This window comes from Sesamum indicum, linkage group LG13, assembly GCF_026168435.1.
Source record: "Sesamum indicum cultivar Baizhima isolate 11 linkage group LG13, ASM2616843v1, whole genome shotgun sequence".
Classification (NCBI taxonomy): domain Eukaryota; kingdom Viridiplantae; phylum Streptophyta; class Magnoliopsida; order Lamiales; family Pedaliaceae; genus Sesamum; species Sesamum indicum.
The window spans coordinates 4430189-4450370 of NC_142669.1; the positions used below are offsets into that span (position 1 = coordinate 4430189).

The 20182-nt window shown below is 34.6% G+C and overlaps 1 protein-coding gene across 4 annotated transcripts; it reads right to left on the reverse strand.

Moving 5' to 3' along the window:
- Nucleotides 1-2552: 2552 nt before the first annotated feature.
- LOC148784410 (ubiquitin C-terminal hydrolase 12-like) lies at nucleotides 2553-20182 on the reverse strand. Of its 4 annotated transcripts, none has more exons than XM_088876986.1 (14): nucleotides 19764-20182; nucleotides 18867-18922; nucleotides 18580-18757; nucleotides 18400-18501; nucleotides 18209-18280; nucleotides 17069-18100; nucleotides 16874-16948; nucleotides 16699-16782; nucleotides 7646-7704; nucleotides 5965-6032; nucleotides 5172-5230; nucleotides 4588-4791; nucleotides 3496-3563; nucleotides 2553-2763 (listed from the first exon to the last, which is right to left on the reverse strand). In XM_088876986.1, the coding sequence occupies exons 3-6, from the start codon at nucleotides 18598-18600 to the stop codon at nucleotides 17987-17989; spliced, it is 309 nt and encodes a 102-aa protein (XP_088733112.1). In that variant the 5' UTR covers nucleotides 18601-18757; nucleotides 18867-18922; nucleotides 19764-20182; the 3' UTR covers nucleotides 2553-2763; nucleotides 3496-3563; nucleotides 4588-4791; nucleotides 5172-5230; nucleotides 5965-6032; nucleotides 7646-7704; nucleotides 16699-16782; nucleotides 16874-16948; nucleotides 17069-17986. The 4 variants fall into 4 exon arrangements, with proteins under 4 accessions (XP_088733112.1, XP_088733110.1, XP_088733111.1 ...); XM_088876984.1 differs by having other exon boundaries at nucleotides 16874-16997; XM_088876985.1 differs by lacking the exon at nucleotides 4588-4791 and having other exon boundaries at nucleotides 16874-16997.

Sequence of the window (20182 nt, forward strand, 5' to 3'; positions counted from 1 at the left end):
AATGATTTCCAAACAAACAAAATAAATTATAGATTGGATGTATGGTTCATATCCAGTTTTTAATTGCATTATTAGTATGTTATTTCTGCATTTAATTATGTTTTTTGGTATTATATATTGGATATCTATTGTAAATACGTGAATTGTATTTATTTGGATAACATATTTATATTTAATATAAATGTGTTAATTATTGTTTATTGGATAAACAATGGGGATGATCACAAAGCCCATTGTCCAAATGTATGGGTTATTTTATGTTGGGTGAGGCCTATGTGCCTCTTTGTTTTGATTCCTTCTTTCGTGTTTAGCCTTGAAATAATAAGGCTTGCTTTCTCCCTCCTTTTGTACTCCCTCCAACTTTTGATTGGGGTTTCCAATTTCAGTTGTAATGAGAGTAGTTAGCATTGTGAGGTTCATTTACTTTGAATAAATATAAGCTTCCAAGGATAGGAAGGCATAGGCCCGTTAGACGGTGCTCGGCGGAACTCACGACGGAAGAAGAACAAAGAGGAAGGCCCATTAGAATGATAACGGGTTACTATTTTGTAATAGTTAGGGCCACACCCTAGATTGGCCATAGACTCACTGCGGGCTCAGTGAGCCACTAAGAATTGGGCTTGTGATCATCTAATAGGGGCGTGCTAGGTTTGTTTTGCATATAGTGTATGTTTTAATATTTGGAGTATGATGTATTTAGAATGCATCTGTTTATACTCAATGATTAAAACAGATTCATGCAAAATTTTATAAGGATGAGGTCTCGGTTACAACAAACTTAATTCTTACTTGGATGGTCCAAGTGAAATATTAGGCCCATAATGGATTAATATTCAAATGGTTTGATTAAATCTAAGCCTTCCATCCACAACAATGTGGTGTGGATGCTACTTTCACCCATTTGTTGTCTCACGAGTCGTGGCACTTTTGGAATGAAAGAAAGTTACACTATTGTTGTGAACGAATAGAACATACTCCTGTTTTCCTGTCTCACGAGTCGTGGGGGGCGGCAGTTGAGATATTTGTTTGGTTGATGGGTCGGGCCTAACGCTAAGTAGCGTGATTCACTTGGAGTCCTCGAGATCACGTAAAGAGGCGAGGCAAAATAACTTGGGGATCTCATTAGATGAGAATGGTATAGGTTACCTCCCACAAAACCTTTTCTTGTGTGAGTCGTAAAAGCAGGGCATGGAGAATTGTGTTTATGGAATCCAAGCCCACTAGAAAATGCTTTCCTGAAAATCTCACTGGAGAATGGTGGGCTTTTTGAAGAAAGGGATGGGTTAATGACTGAAGATCAAGTCTTAAACTTGATATATAATATTACAACAATCTACTAAATTTCTGTTTACGTTTGGTGTTAATGTCTAAGAATCCACTTACTGTAATTCTTGAGACTAATAAATTTAACGGAACAAACTACAAATAATTGGTTGTGAACCAGACCTATGTTCTGGATAGGTCTCTTCCTCGAAATTTTTCGGAAGTGTACACATGCGAAGAACGTTTGACGTTCGAGTAGTGGCATGAGGACAACCGTCAGGCTCGTAGTATCGTACTGGGGTCAACGACCAAGTTTATATTTGAAAATTTTTTCTGACAAAAAGAGCTTACTTGGTATGATATTTTAGTGTATAAGTTTTCTAATAAAGTTGTTTAGAAGAGTTTTGTTTCCCTACTTTTCTAAGGACAACATCAGATAAGTTCAAAATAATTAAAGAGTACGCATATTCATCATTTTTCAACTTCTTTTCTCCTGAAACATTTTCAGTATACTTACCGTCCATTGCTTTAAAAACCTTTTATTGAAATAGAATAGAAAAATCATTTTTGCCATCAAAGGGTTGTAAATTATATCTGGCCATTAAATTATTTTTCAAAAAATGTTTCACGTATTTTCAGAAGGAAGATTTTTCGAAATTATAGCTTAAATTTCAGAAAAATATAGTGGTAAGATTTTAGAAGGATTACTCCAGTAATTTAAGAGAAATAGCAGTATTTCAGAAACAAATCACACAGATCTCAACAGTTACTATTCAGGAAATGTTACAGAAGAATTTTCTAGAAAATATCCACAATAGTTTCAGGATTAATCACACAGATCACAAGAAAATAATTCCGAAAAAAAAGATAATCACAACAGACAATCACAACGGATAGTAAATAATCACAACAGGTAATTAATAATCACAACAGATAATAAACTGGGGTTTTCCAACCTATGTCCTGGCTAGATACCCGACTACCTCAAGGGTCCGGCCAGGTGGGATATTAGGGGGATTTAACCGCAGTATAACAATAACAGTAATAATCAACAAATCAATTGACAAAACAAATAAATAATAAAAAAAATGTAGAAATTATAAAAGGAGGGGTTTCAGAGGTTACCACCACCAAGGCGAGATTGGCGATCAACGACGAGGCTCTGATACCACTTGTAGCACCCCCTTCGCTACAAGAGCTATATCTACGCTAAACATCATACTTATAGTAATCCCTATATTCATATATATACATTTGCACATAACTATGTAATTAATTTGCATACGTAATCCAACGTCAAAATAAGTATTATCAACCCACAACATCATATATATAAATATCAAACACCAAAAGAAATTTTCATGCTTACGTTCCCTCGATACAACAAAATATGATTTGTACTCTAACTGACAACAAGGAGAAAATAGCATACTGCCCCGACCTGCCTGACTAAAACGCGTAGACCTAGTCTTCAACAGTCAAACAGCTCAAAGTCTACTCCTGAAAGAAAATGTCAGCAGAGGGATAAGCCTGCCACTCAGTAAGCAAATAATCAGCCTTATCTATATATGCATGTCAAACACAGCCCAAACAAAATAAACAAACAACACGAATATAATACAATCAATTTAATTCCAACATAATCAACTTTATTACACCACATGACTATCTCATAATAAGACAACCAACCAGAATCCATTTTTCCTAGTTTGCTTACCAGAAGGTGATATTGTGTTTTTCCCGCCAACTCAATCTCACCGTTACATAAATTCAAGTGAACCCCCTTGACAGCCGGCTTATCAATCTCTTTTGGCACATAGCATTTTTTTTTCACATAGCATTTTTTTTTCACACGTAGCTGTTTCATTTCGCACATAGCACTTTCATATCGCCTTATAGGCTTTTCAACACATCAAGGGGTATTCACACCACAATTATATTCAATTTTCACCACTCCCTGATTTCCACATATCACCATTCTTGTAAGCAACTAGTAACGTAAAACCATATATCAATACATTCTCATTTTCAGACACCCACAACATAACATACAACAAATATGATATTTCAACGTATTTTCTCATTCCACGTACACAATACTATCAGTCAAATCAAATCATCCATCACTTATATATTTTCAGATAAATGCATGTCAGCATGAACCACAAATTCAGATAACAATAAAATCACAAATAAAGATACATATATAGATAATACTAATTAGTTACTTACCTCGACTTTACAACGCCTTTATCTATTCAATAGGTGGTGGTTCGGCATTTTCACTTTACCCTCGTATCCTATAATGAGTTATACCACACACAATTAATATATCGAGAAATCGTAATTTTCTTTAAATATAATACTAAATCTTATTCGTACGATTTTCAATAATTCTTTAATATTCCATTTCTATCGAAGTACAAATCTTCGTTTTTCCTCTTTAATAACATAATATTTCTTAAATGTAATTTTCAAATCATTTCTATGAATTCTCTACCAATTTATCGTTGCTATATAATTTAATTAAGCAACAATACATAGAATTACATATTTCGTTAATCATTCCGATGCAATTGTGTAAATTAGCTATAACGATAATTAAATACTACAAATCTAATAGTTTAATTACCCAACAATATCATTTTTATAGCAATTGTGATATTTAACTCGACACTAATTTAAATAGCCCAAATTATAAAATACTTCGATTAAATAGTACATCTCTCAATATAATCAACATTTAATAAATGAACTAAATAAATAATATATTTATATCAATTAATATAAATTAAAATAAAACTTACCTCACGCTGCGAATTGCCGAACAGAGAAGGAAATTGCGAATTTATAAATGTGATATTATGATAATTGGCTCACATATATATATATATGTCGGGGGTGGGCCGGTGGGTGAGGGCCCACCCCGAAACCTTTTCCTTCCTGTTTTTTTTTCTTTTCTTTTATCTTTCTTTTATATATATATATATATATATTATTTACTAATATATATATATATACATATCATTAACATATATATCATATTATTATTTTATTAATTTAATAAGAGTTTTGTTAAAATACCCATCACGTCCCCCCTAAATTTCTTAATTAATTTAATTTGTTCTCAAATATTATAACGAGCTCCAATTTAATCCGTTCAAGTTTTATTATATTCCAATTATGGAACATAATTTATTTACCAATTAACTAAATTTCATAAAGATTTACCAATTAATACCCCAATTATGTATTACAATTTTTGGGGCGTCACAATTCTCCCCTCTTAATAAAAATTTCGTCCTCGAAATTTAACTAACTTACCGGCTCATGAAATAAATATAGGTATTTTTCTCTCATGTCCTCTGCATCATTCCAACAAACTGTTGCATAAAGGGATTCATTTCTGGTTGTGGGGCATTTCTATTTTTGGATTCTAACCCCTGATGTTCTGATCCAGAATCATGACGTTGCACAGACTCCAATGACTCAGTTGGGCCAGCAGCGTTTTCTCTTGACGCTTCTATCCTATATGAAATACACACATGTGAGTAGATTCCTAACATATACACCTTACATATAATATTACATTTCGTTTACTATCCCAAGAAAATCTCATCCCTGCTCTGATACCACCTAATGTAGCACTCCTTCGCTACAAGAGCTATATCTACGCTAAACATCATACTTATAGCAATCCCTGTGTTCATATATATACATTTGCGCATAACCATCTAATTAATTTGCATACGTAATCCCAACGTCATAATAGGTATTATCAACCCACAACATCATATATATACATATCAAACACCACAAGCAATTTTCATGCTTACGTTCCCTCTATACAACAAAATATGATTTGTACTCTAACTGACAACAAGGAGAAAATAGCATACTGCCCCGACCTGCCTGACTAAAACGCGTAGACCTAGTCTTCAACAGTCAAACAGCTCAAAGTCTACTCCTGAAAGAAAATGTCAGCAGAGGGATAAGCCTGCCACTCAGTAAGCAAATAATCAGCCTTATCTATATATGCATGTCAAACACAGCCCAAACAAAATAAACAAACAACACGAATATAATACAATCAATTTAATTCCAACATAATCAACTTTATTACACCACATGACTATCTCATAATAAGACAACCAACCAGAATCCATTTTTCCTAGTTTGCTTACCAGAAGGTGATATTGTGTTTTTCCCGCCAACTCAATCTCACCGTTACATAAATTCAAGTGAACACCCTTGACAGTCGGCTCATCAATCTCATTTCGCACATAGCTGTTTTATTCTGCACATAGCATTTTGTTTTCGCACATAGCACTTTCTTTTCGCACATAGCACTTTCATATCGCCTTATAGGCTTTTCAACACATCAAGGGGTATTCACACCACAATTATATTCAATTTCCACGACTCCCTCATTTTCACATATCACCATTCTTGTATGCAACTAGTAACATAAAACCATGTATCAATACATTCTCATTTTCAGACGCCCACAACATTACATACAACAAACATGATATTTCAACATATTTTCTTATTCCACGTATACAATACCATCAGTCAAATCAAATCATCTATCACTTATATACTTTCAGATAAATCCATGTCAGCATGAACCACAAATTCAGATAATAGTGAAATCACAAATAAAGATACATATATAAATAATACTAATTATTTACTTACCTCGACCTTACAACGCCTTTATCTATTCAATAGGTGGTGGTTCGGCCTTTTCACTTTACCCCCAAATCCTATAATGAGTTATACCACACACAATTAATATATCGAGAATATCGTAATTTCTTTTAAATATAATACTAAATCTTATTCGTACGATTTTCAATAATTCTTTAATATTCCCCTTCTATCGAAGTACAAATGTTCGTTTTTCCTCTTTAATAACATAATATTTCTTAAATATAATTTTCAAATCATTTCTATGAATTTTCTACCAATTTATCGTTGCTATATAATTTAATTAAGCAACAATATATAGAATTACATAATTCGTTAACCATTCCGATGGAATTGTGTAAATTAGCTATAACGATAATTAAATCTAACAAATCTAATATTTTAATTACCCAACTATATCATTTTTATAGCGATTGTGATATTTAACTCGACACTAATTTAAATAGCCAAAATTATAAAATACTCCAATTAAATAGTACATCGCTCAATATAATCAATATTTAATAAATAAACTAAATAAATAATATATTTATATAAATTAATAGAAATTAAAATAAAACTTACCTCTCGCTGCGAATTGCCGAACAGAGAAGGAAATTGCGAATTTATAAATGTGATATTATGATAATTGGCTCACATATATATATATATATATGTAGGGGGTGGGGCGGTGGGTGAGAGCCCACCCCCAAACCTTTTCCTTCCTCTTTTTTTTTTCTTTTCTTTGATCTTTCTTTTATATATATATATATTATTTACTAATATATATATACATATCATTTACATATATATATATATATCATATTATTATTTTATTAATTTAATAAGAGTTTTCTTAAAATACCCATCATGTCCCTCCTAAATTTCTTAATTAATATAATTTGTTCTCAAATATTATAACGAGCTCCAATTTAACCCGTTCAAATTTTATTATATTCCAATTATGGAGCATAATTTATTTATCAATTAACTAAATTTCATAAAGATTTACCAATTAATCCCCCAATTATGTATTATAATTTTTGGGGTGTCACAATTCTCCCCTCCTAATAAAAATTTCGTTCTCGAAATTTAACTAACTTACCGGCTCATGAAATAAATATTGGTATTTTTCTCTCATGTCCTCTGCATCATTCCAACAAATTGTTGCATAAAGGGGTTCATTTCTGGTTGTGGGGCATTTCTATTTTGGGATTCTAACCTCTGATGTTCTGATCCAGAATCATGACCCTGCACAGACTCTAATGACTCAGTTGGGCCAGCAGCGTTTTCTCTTGACGCTTCCATCTTATATGAAATACACACATGTGAGTAGATTCCTAACATATACACCTTACATATAATATTACATTTCGTCTACTATCCCAAGGAAATCTAATCTCTGCTCTGATACCACCTAATGTGGCACCCCCTTTGCTACAAGAGCTATATCTATGCTAAACACCATAGTTATAGTAATCCCTGTGTTCATCTATATACGTTTGCACCTAACCATCTAATTAATTTGCATATGTAATCCCAACGTCATAATAGGTATTATCAACCCACAACATCATATATATACATATCAAACACCACAAGTAATTTTCATGCTTACGTTCCCTGTATACAACAAAATATGATTTGTACTCTAACTGATAACGAGGAGAAAATAGCATACTGGACCGACCTGCCTAAGTATAACCCGTAGACCTAGTATTCAGCAGTCAAACACCGCAAAGTCTACTCCTGAAAGAAAATGTCAGCAGAGGGATAAGCCTGCCACTTAGTAAGCAAATAACCAGCCTTATCTATGTATGCATGTCAAACACAGCCTAAACAAGATAAACAAGCAACACGAATAGAATACAATTAATTCAATTCCGACATAATCAACATTATTACACCACATGACTATCTCATAATAAGACAACCAACCAAACTCCATTTTTCCTAGTTTGCTTACCAGAAGGTGATATTGTGTTTTTCCCGCCAACTCAATCTCACCGTTACATAAATTCAAGTGAACCCCTTGAAAGCCGACTCATCAATCTCATTTCACACATAGCTGTTTCATTTCGCACATAGCACTTTCTTTTTGCACATAGCACTTTCATATCGCCTGATAGGCTTTTCAACACATCAAGGGGTATTCACACCACAATTATATTCAATTTCCACCACTCCCTCATTTTCACATATCACCATTCTTGTAAGCAACTAACGTAAAACCATATATCATTACATTCTCATTTTCAGACACCCACAACATAACATACAACAAACATGATATTTCAACGTATTTTCTCATTCCACGTACACAATACCATCAGTCAAATCAAATCATCCATCACTTATATACTTCCAGATAAATCCATGTCAGCATGAACCACAAATTTAGATAATAATAAAATCACAAATAAAGATATATATATAGATAATACTAATTATTTACATACGTCGACCTTACAATTCCTTTATCTATTCAATAGGTGGTGGTTCGGCCTTTTCACTTTACCCCCATATCCTATAATGAGTTATACCACACACAATTAATATATCGAGAATATTGTAATTTCTTTTAAATATAATACTAAATCTTATTCGTACGATTTCCCATAATTCTTTAATATTCCACTTCTATCGAAGTACAAATCTTCGTTTTTCCTCTTTAATAACATAATATTTCATAAATATAATTTTCAAATCATTTCTATGAATTTTCTACCAATTTATCTTTGTTATATAATTGAATTAAGCAACACTACATAGAATTACATATTTCGTTAATCATTTCGATGGAATTGTGTAAATTAGCTATAACGATAATTAAATCTAACAAATCTAATATTTTAATTACCCAACTATATCATTTTTATAGCAATTGTGATATTTAACTCGACACTAATTTAAATAACCAAAATTATAAAATACTCCAATTAAATAGTACATCACTCAATATAAACAACATTTAATAAATGAACTAAATAAATAATATATTTATATAAATTAATAGAAATCAAAATAAAACTTACCTCTCGCTGCGAATTGCCGAACAGAGAAGGAAATTGCGAATTTATAAATGTGATATTATGATAATTAGCTAAAATATATATATATATATATATATATATAGGGGGTGGGGCGGTGGGTGAGGGCCCACCCCCAAACCTTTTCCTTCCTCCTTTTTTTTTTTCTTTTCTTTTATCTTTCTTTTATATATATATATATATATATTATTTACTAATATATATATATACATATCATTTACATATATATATATCATATTATTATTTTATTAATTTAATAAGAGTTTTCTTAAAATACCCATCACATCCCTTCTAAATCTCTTAATTAATTTAATTTATTCTTAAATATTATAACGAGCTTCAATTTAACCCATTCAAGTGTTATTATATTCCAATTATGGAACATAATTTATTTACCAATCAACTAAATTTTATAAAAAGTTACCAATTAATCCCCCAATTATGTATTATAATTTTTGGGGCGTCACACCACTCTAGAGAGTTAAAGCCTCTCGTGGTATTTCCTTTAAAAAATGACCTATCAACTATTATAGAGAATGGAGTATGAAACTCCTTAAGATATTACAGGCCAATATTACAGACTTTGAATAATAAAAAATATGAACAAAAAATAAGAAATAATCATAATAATAGTATAGTTATGAACAGGCTTAGAACAACCAAATCCAAAACCAGTATATGAAAACACGGTCAGAAGGCACCGTTCCCATAAGCCAACCGATCCATGGTTACACCACCTCAAACCTCAACGAAAAGCACCTCTTAATTTCAGATCACAAAGATCCACAGGTTTAGCCACTGAGACCCAAATGGGTTCACTAAGAACTTTATGAGAGAAGAGGATAATACACAAAGAGAGAAGAACTCGTTATATTATGGCCGCGGATCAGACCCCCCCTTTTAAAGCTGGGGTGATCGATTGAATATGATAAGAGTAGGGTGGCTTTCCAAAAGCCATGGGTTTGGCTTTGGAAAGCCACCATTGTGGACGGTGGTGGTATAAGGTAAGGTAGAGGAAGAAAGAGCAGCAGGCGACGCAAGGAGAAAATGAGAGGGAAGAAATAAGGGTAGAAGATTAGGGTTAGGTATATAAGTAGATAGGTTCGTGGGTCGGGTTTGGAGATGGGTCTTCTAGATAGGTCGGCCTTGGTAGTTTTCAGTGGGCCTACATTTAAATAAGTCATTCGGCCACAATATATATAACAATATTAAAAAATTAGGGAATGAAGAATCAAACATGAAAACTGAACATTAAATGAAAATTTTAGAAAAAAATTAAAGTCAGTATTAGTCCCCTAACTTTGGCCATTTCTCGTTTTAATCCCTCAATTTTAAGCCATCCTATTTTAGTCCCATAACTTTCTAAACCACTCAATTTTGCTCCTTTGACAGAATCTGAACGGATTTGGGCTAAATTTTGGACTATTTTACCCCTCTAATACTTTCATGAGCGAATTTTAGTCCATTTTCACTACTCTTGCATTTTTTTTTGCATATTTTCATCCATGCTCGCCTAGAATGGTATATTAGATTTGATATGATTTATCTAATAATGGAGGAGACTTTTCGAGAGAAAATGAAACCGAATGAAAGTTTGATTTACTCTTAAAATAGGGAATATTTCTGAATTCTGGAATGGAAATTCTTAACAAGTGTTACAACGGTCCCAAAAGGATTGATCCAAAACTTCTCACGTCAGAAGAAGAACAGGAGTGGCTGAGAAATTTTGAGGTTCGACAAGTACTACCAGGAAATGCAGTAAGGCGTCTACACTCCACTGAAGTCCATGGTAGAATCCCAACCAGGAGAAACGAAACGGGTAAATTCCTATATAATTTCAGTTCTAAAAATTATGACTGATTGGAAGAACTCGAGCCGGATACATCGAAGATATCTCAAGATACGGGGGAGATATAAAAAATAGTTCAAGACTATGGACATAGGCTAATACACATACCTATAAAAATAGAATCTTTGAACCTAAAGGTGGACGAGGTCCTTAAGATCCTTCCCAATCTACACAAGGGCCTTACAGATCTGAGGGCAGAAATTACAGATATGAAACGAAACCAAAAGGAGAGCCCTGAGACATTAAAATTCAAACAAGAGCGTATTAGGGATGTCCTTGGAACAATACCTCTTCTACATCAGAAGGGGAATGCCACGGAGATTCCAAAGCCGAAGTCCAAAAAAGATCTGATTATCGCATCAATCAGAACTATAAAATAATGGAGGTAACGAGAGCAGATATATTGGATCTACTTGAATTGACGGAATCCTTTTCCCAACTTGCGATTGTAGATTTAGTCAATATCCAAATAAATGAGATCACTCCAGCGTTACCACCACTGGAGGGAAGTATATATTCTAATGATCCTCCACAGGATCAAACGATGAGAGAGAGTGCGGATTTCCACACTAATGCCACTCCAATGTTTGTGGGAACCAGGCTAAAGAAAAATTCAGGAAGAAATTCAAAGAGAGTGCCGAAGAATACACCTTGGGCAAGAACCATACTCCAGCCCTTACATCCATATGGGGCTATACTGAACTTGGATATTATCGATTTCCGAAAAACTGAGAAATTAATAGACGAATGGGTTGCAACCATCAAGATAGCAGCAACGACCCTAAAGCTTGATAAGGAAAACTTCATAAAGCTTGTAGAATTGAGCTTGGAGGGATCCGTAAAGATCGGATGGTATAATACTCCAGAAGATACCAAAGCCAGCATCCTTGCCAGAGATCCAAAAGGTGTGATTGCAAACCGACTAGGAAGACTTATCAAAATACACGTCATCGGAGATGAATACTTCGAAGGAAGTAGAGCAGAAAAGACTAGAGAAAAGACTTATCAAATTAGACGGATGCTTATTTTAGTCACATGATTCCCCACATCGTGCTACACTAGTCTCTTGTCCCGGACTTTGGACCACTCATCGCTTGTATTGAATGGGGATAGACAGATGCAACTTGGAGTTATGTTTAGATTTGATAACTACCTTACTCTCTCACCGAATTTTATCCCTAGTGTGCAGAATGTCTGGCTACATGCTATTGTAGGCGTGCCTATGTATGCTGTTGCACGGAAGCTAAAGGCTTTAAAGCCAGTCTTCAGGCAGCAAAGGAGAAATAAGGGTGGCATTTCGCGCAATGTTCAGCTAGCAAAAGGTTTTCTTAAGATAGCCCAAGCATTACTGAGTATGGATCGATAAGACGAACTATTACTCTTACTGGAACACTGTTGTTGGATGGTATACGCCAAGGTAGTGAAGCTCGAGCAAATCATGCTACAATAACGGGCAAAGATGCAGTGGATGAAGAGAGGGGACCAATGCTCAAAAGTCTTCTTTCGCAAAATAGCCCAAAGAAGAACTGCTCGGAGGATCTTGCAGATCAATGACGAGCAAGGGAACACCTATACAGAGCCAGGAGCGGTTATTCAAGAGTTTATCTTCTTTTACCAGGCTCTATTAGGAGGGGTACAAAGACAACCGGCAATCAATATTGGGTACGTGAGACCATGGACGAGACATGTGCTGATTGAGGAGGACACCGAACTTCTCCTCAAACCAGTTACGCTGGATGAAGTCAAGCAGGCCATTTTTAACATCACAGACGACAAGGCACCGGGACCTGATGGATATTCTTCTAGGTTTTACAAAGCAACCTGGCTGATTGTGGGAACAGAAGTCACGTCAGCTATTCTAGACTTCTTTGCATCAGGTAGGATGAAGTAAATCAACACCACGCTTCTAGCATTAATCCCTAAGGTACACTCCCCTATGATGGTCATAGATTTTCGCTCTATTTCTTGCTTTAATGTCCTCTATAAGATCATTGCGAAAATTCTTGTTCAGAATTGAGTTTGACTTTGGATAAATTGATAAGCCCCCTATTAGGTGGCTTTTGTTCCGGGTCGTAGTATAGGCGATAATATTATGTTAGGATAGGAACTATTTACAGGATACAATCAAGCACGGCTTCCCCCACGATGTGCGCTTAAAGTGGACATTCGGAAAGCCTATGAAATGGTAGAATGGGATTTCCTCCTAACAGTTCTACACCTATTTGTGTTCTCTGCACAGTTCATTCGATGAGTGGAGGAGTGTATCACATCACCCTCGTTCTCGGTTGGTCTTAATGGGAAATCACACGGTTTCTTTGTAGGGTCACTAGGGTTACGACAGGGAGATCCGTTGTCACCGTATCTATTTTGTCTTAGTGATGGAGCTACTTCATTTACTCTTACTTCAATTGATTGATGAGGATATGCTATTCTCCTTTCATTGGAAATGTGGACCATCTAAATTATTTAAGCTTGGATTTGCCGATGCTTTACTACTTTTCTGTAAAGCTGATATAGACTCAATTGGAGTGTCCAAACGGGGTCTGGATCGATTTGCTGAGTTATCTGGACTACGGCTTAATGTGCAAAAGAGCCATCTCATTTTATCACTAGCGACACACGGGATGATAAACCAGTTATTAGCAGCGCTCGGGTTCTAGGAGGGGTATTTATTGATGCGATACCTGGGGCTTCCTCTAATCTCTTCTAGAAATATCAATAGCGGATTGCCAACCTCTATTGGCAAAAATTGATAGTTGCATGCAGGGTTGGGAGGGTACGACATTATCATTTGAAGGACGGATTCAGATTATTTGATCCGTTCTCATGGCTTTGAGTATCTATTGGGCTTCTGCGGTCATTCTACCTAAAGGTGTTAAAAGAGAGATCGAGAAGAGATTGCACTCCTTCTTATCGAAAGGTGCTACTAGTGGGGCCTATGCAAAGGTAGCATGGAGAGTTGTGTGTAAGCCAGCTGCAGAGAGAGGACAGGGCTTAAGAGACACGCTATTCTTAACCGTGCCTTAATGGGTAAGAAATTATGCGATGTGATTCATTGTGATAGAACATCCATATGGGTGGAGTGGTTGTACCATGGAGGTTCGTGGGGTTGGAGAAAACTCATTCGCCTACGTACCGTTATTCAACCGTTGGTGGATTACCAAGTGGGTGATGGAGCTACCTTTTATTTGTGGTAGGACCCGTGGCACCCCTTCAGATCACTTATTCAAAGGCTCCCACGTGGCCGCGACTCACTGGTCTTAGACTCTCGGAGAAACTTAATAGGGTCATTATGGATGGGCATTGGCACTGGCCCTCATCACGGACATGTTAGGAGATTCTACAGAATTTGCCTATAATCCATGGAGACGATCATCGTGTTCATTGGCGAGATACGAATCGATGTCTCGCTGTTGCATTGCTATATCGTATCTTACACCCGCCGAGACCAAGGTAGGCTAGACTTCACTACTCTCGGGCTCCTTGAAGATCGGTAGACATACATTCATACTGTGGCTCGCTATATTAGGGAAACTATCCACGGCAAATAAACCGTGGTTGTCTTATCTTGGCATCTGTGTTCTTTGTGATGAAAGCAATAGAAACACATACACACTTATTTCTCCAATATTTTTATGCCAGATGATGCCTCATAGCTGTGAGACAGGATGTTCGATTTACATGCCTTATTAATGAAATTTACATTCACCCAAAAAATAAATAAATAAATCAACTTACACAAAACCCCCTACTTTATATATCTCTTTCAATAAATCTAATTCCTCAGACTTAAAATTTTATAAAAACACACATATGTCACAAAAGCTAAATGAACATTTATATTGACATTAAATTTCAGGGGATAAGGTAATTATCCACTTTGATTTGTTACTTTGTCCTTTCACATGTTCTTATACATAAGAAAACTTTAATCCTACTAACCTTTAAATATGACATCACAATGTCCTAATAGCCTAGCATAAAAATATTCTCATGTAATGTTATATTGATTAAACCAACAAAATTTTTTAACCTTCTTGAAAGCTTCAGAACATAGTGATAGAACTGCACAATGGCCAAGACTAAAACAATATAATAAACAAAAATTACTACAGAAGAGCAGAAACAAGTTCAGTAGCACTGCAATCTATCTCTTTATCTATCTATCTATCTATCTATCTATATATACAATTAAAAAAATAAACAATCTCCCAACAGTAATGTACATGAAGCCAAGTATAATTAACAATTACAAGTACTATGTACAACTCATACAACGAATCTAGAATACGATCCTCACTATCCATTCAAAAATAGTTGACTGGTCATCCATGGCACAAATCTAGAACACCCACAATAAGCTGTTAGATTACATGTGAATCGACGTGAAACCTTACATCAAGAGAAGATCTCCAATATATGTACAAATATGTATATTACACTCTCAATTTTGACAAATGTTTTACGGGTGAATGCAATTCATCCCTTGTGATATTGAAAATGAGCACATTATCCTCTATGAAAAAAATATAGCAATTTACCCTCCTATACTTTTTAAAAAATGAAGCAATTTACCTCCTTATATAGGGAGGTAAATTGCTTCATTTTGGAAATATATGGAGGTGAATTGTTGTATTTTAACATTACAGGGAGGTAAATCGCTATTTTATTTTTAACAAAAACCACCTAGAGGTGGGGGGAGCTTTTCGAAGTCCCCAGTCCTTCTATATTAAAATGCACAAAATAGTTACAGTGTGGAGAGCTACCTCCCTAGAATTTCTAACAAAGCCATAAACAAGGAGTACTATCCCTTACAAATAGAGCAGCATTAACAAGGAGTACTACTCCTTTACAATAAAAGACACAAATAGGTGTACTAGAAAATTATGGCGAGTCAAATCTCTATTTATTTTTTCATAAGGAGGTAATTTGCTCATTTGTGAGATCACAAAGGGTTGCTTGCCTTTTCCCATATGTTTTACTTATGATTTTTCAAGATCTGGCTATGTAAGGACCCCACTGGCGGCCACACTCCTAATTGTATATCCTCAAAGGCTTGTTATGTGAGGTGCAATATTGAAAAGAAGAGGTCATTGCAGATCTTAGTTAGAACTATTCTTATAGAAAACACAAACATATCATCGCAACTGCAGATATAAAACAAATATATGTTATGAATTCGTAAACTCAGTACGTTACATGCCTTATTTTTGTTTTTAGAGCAACTAAGGTACGTCTTGTGTTCTATAGCATGCCATATTAAGTTTTTGTTTTGCACGTAAGGGTCAAGGCTCATAATATAGCAATCAAACTATTTGTTCAATAGATAACTAAAAGGACATATAGCATGAAATGAAATTTTGATCTCCGAGAGGGCTAAAAAATGGACAATGTTTGCCTTGATTTGTTTTGAAAGTTTTGGTGTTGTTTTCAGATGTTTTGAAATAGAGACTCATTTATTTTTTGTCAAAATAAGTCTACATTAATTATAGCCCTACAACTAAAAAAATTATATACATACTCATACATATATATAAATATATATAAAAGAGACATGATTTGACAATGAATAATAGTTTTTATTTTCTTCTAAACAACACCAAACATACCATACATATTTTATATTATCTCCAAAAGCAAATCCAAACATACACACTATCTCTAACACATACTTATTTATCTTTGCTTTTCTCTCTCTATCTCCACAAAACACATCAAAACAAGTTAAAAATGAAACCAAACATAGTGTTAGATTTTCTGCAAAACTTTCGGCAAGATTATCAACATCGAGCAACAAAATCAAATTTATTAAAAAAAATGAAAATAAAACAAGGTATAGATTACTTGATTTGCTGCAGGAGCCTTTTAGCGGTATTGTTAACGTGTTCCAGTCCAAGATATTGCTCCCAAGAAGCACAAACTGCTTCTCTGTAGAGTTAAAACATATTATGAAATTTAAGCGCATCTGCATATAAATATTGTCATAGAGTGTGTCTCTGTGAGAGAGAATGAGTGAGACCTGGAAATGGTCGAACAAAGTATTTGAGTCCTCCAAGTTTTCTACTTGACTATGCGACACAAAAGCAAATCTCCACTGCATAAAATCGAGAAGATTCATGCAGAAAGTCGACGTTGTAGCATGCCTAACCACATAAGCATCATACCATCATTTTCATTTAAAGTGATTGTAACAATTAGGCTCGGGTTGTAATACCTTGTAAAATTCCTCATCTCGTACTTGCAACTTGTTCTGCACATGAAACTTGATACGAGACACAGTTTCACCATCATTGATCATCAAGAAAAATGGCTCGCCAAGATTTTTAATTCGCCGCCAAAAGCAAAATGAATATATAAGAATTAAAAGTAAGAAAATAGAAGAGATGCACTTACAGTTGAATTAGAGAGGTAGAACGAGTACAAATATTTGAGGAAAACTATGAAGTAACGAACTAAAAATACTACCATCTGGTTTTGAGTATCCTCATGCATGAAGTGACACACATGAATCAAACATTTACTTGGGCCAAGAAATTTCTCTTCCTCTGGTATTTGCAATGAGAAATTATAAAAGTGGAGAAATTGTTGATATTAAAGATGAACATATGTGGAAGCCAATTTTAAAGGAAAAAGTGTCGTAGCCTATCAAAGACACAGTACTAGCATGGAAAGCAATTACCAAGATATTTTTTGTTATGTGTATCACCTGAGAAATACAAGCATTTATATAATAGACTCACATATGTATAGAGATAGAAACAGACCTCCTCTACTCGTAAAGTCCAACGATTGTCATTTATTGCTGCAATCTTATCACTATTAGCATATATCTGTAGCAACTTGGAGTTTCAGCAACTTAAAAAAATAAGAATAGAAGGCTAGACATAAGGAATTTCTAACATCCATTTGGGAACACAATATACAATTTACTAAGTGAAGACCACATGGGCAAAATATAAAAACCTAGCAAGTACTGAGACTCAACTTCCAAGTCAGTGTACATATCTCCGACACGTGCAATTTGTGTGTACTCAACCCATACAAGATTTTTTAGCATAAAATAAATTGAATTTAACTATTTAAGTTGGATTATTAAGTAAAAGTTTAGAAGAATATTATTTTGATATTAATACTATGAAACTAATGAATGAAACAAAAAGAAGATGCAATAATTTAGGATCTTGTAGATCTTGTGTGAGAATACTTCCAGCAACCTGAGCTCTGCATTTAGACGAGAAAGTTTCACCTGTTTAACGAAACATTGCAACAGTTAACGCTATGTTATGCGACAAATCTTATAATTCTAGGAACACACACACGCACACTCCTAGTAATAACTTGTCAGCTTTATTACCTTCTCCTTGAGATGCTCAAGCACATCACCAACAATGCTTTCTTTTGGCAGACTAATACTGTGAGTTTCCAGCTATATATGGAAAACAAATAAGATATTTAATGTTTGCTAAATATGTAATAAATTTGAAAGTCTTGCATATGTATGCACTTCTATAGGAGCATAATGTCTGATTATGAATGAATACTCACTTCAGAGTTTGCCGCATAGCTAAAAGCTAGTTCGAGGATTCTCAACTCTTGCAATTCTGGTAGAGGTATATCCACTATTTCAAAGTACAGAATACCAGAAAGCTGAACAAGAAAGTAATGCTTTGTTAGTTTCACACCCTCATCAAATGAACCCCGACTTATAGTTGTATGAATGCATACTTGGTCGCAATGCAGCAGCATCTCTAACAAGTTTTCTACTCCTCGGTATCTTATAGGATGAGCTTTTGGTCGCTGAGAGTAGATATTATGTGATGTAAGCCGTAGTTTAGACGGATCATTGACTCCGAGTTGGTTTGCTACTCTCTTAACAACCTCATCATATGAATCAAGCTTTGACCTTCACAATTAATGAAATTTGAATAGCAGCGTTAAGTGGATCAATATTACCAACCATAACAAAGGAAGCTACACTCTAGAATTAAAAGTCTGTCTTCTATTGGACTCACAGTTGTAAACAAAATTCATCCTTTTCAGGCCTTTCCAACGAGCGAAAGTGGATAACCTGCAGAATACCAAACCAAAAAAGTCAGGATATATTCGATGAAAGTTAGAAGCATCACTTCAATGCTTTAACAAGAAGGTAGTTACGGGGAAAAAGAATACTTTTAGACTTAGAACCATTATTTTGGGGTCACTGAAAGGAAATAGATGTTATAAATGGGGTACATTGAGTAACTAATAGTGTCTAGGTATGCACACGCACATGCACACTTAGATAATAGGAATCAAGAACAGGTGCAAGAGAAAGAGCAAAAGTTTTAAAGAATCGTGGAAGATAATATGATGAGATCACTCGATAATATTATACTCTGATATGATTCATTGTTTCTCGGAGGTGACAATGTACAAATTTTATATTTTGTATAATTTTAAGCAAATAATAGCATAAAATACCAAAATCTTTCAATAGGTAAAACCTTTTGTAGTCAAACAAATAATACGGGCTAGGAAAGTAATTAATTATGATTTGTTCAGGCAAATAACGTATACAATAGTCAATATGAGGCACAACATCGACTATGTGATAAAAGGGGCCATTTCAAGGAGGAGAAATGCAAAGAGAGAAAACAAAAGAGAAGTTGAAGAGCAATAAAGCAACAAACATAGCCATCACACTAAGATAACGAGAAACAAGGAGCAAGAGAGGGGGAAATAGAAAGAGCGAGGAATTTCAAAGAATCGTGGAAGATAATAATTTGAGATCTGTTGGGAATTTATTCACAAAGTTATGAACCCAAATGAAACAATAACTACAGAGAGAATGGTGGATTTGAAAACCCTTATACAATAATTTCAAATCAATGAATAAAGAAAGAATAACAGAAAAATAGCAATACGGAAACCAGTAATGTAACCGGCTCAGGAGCCAGATCCAGCAGCCGAATGGCCAAGCGCCACCACTAGTCGGCAACCCACATGGTTGCAAAATTCCACTAAGAAGTTTCTTTAGAATCACCCAAAATTCCACTAAGAAGCCACCAAGATACAAAGACCCACAAAGAGACCACTTAGGCTTCATTTAGAATCACTCAAAATTCCACTTAGAAGTTTCTTTCACACTCTGCAAATATTCTCACAAAGTATTTTACAAAGAGGGGTTTTAGTTTTTTGTTGTTCAATCTGTTTAAAACCATAGAAGACCAATATATGTATCAGATAGAACACACTGAACAAAGATAGAAAGAGGTGAGATGATGAGAGATTTTCGAGAGCATTGGAAACTTGAGAGGAACAAAACCAGAGATAGAAAGAAGGGAGAGGA

Excerpts from the sequence above, each read along its gene's own strand:
- LOC148784410 (XM_088876986.1), bottom strand. The coding sequence starts at position 18,600 with ATGCTGCTGCATTGCGACCAA. Across the intron at positions 18,502-18,579 it reads TGCTGCTGCATTGCGACCAA|CTTTCTGGTATTCTGTACTT; the intron begins GTATGCATTCAT and ends TTTCTTGTTCAG. Across the intron at positions 18,281-18,399 it reads GCTATGCGGCAAACTCTGAA|CTGGAAACTCACAGTATTAG; the intron begins GTGAGTATTCAT and ends TTCCATATATAG.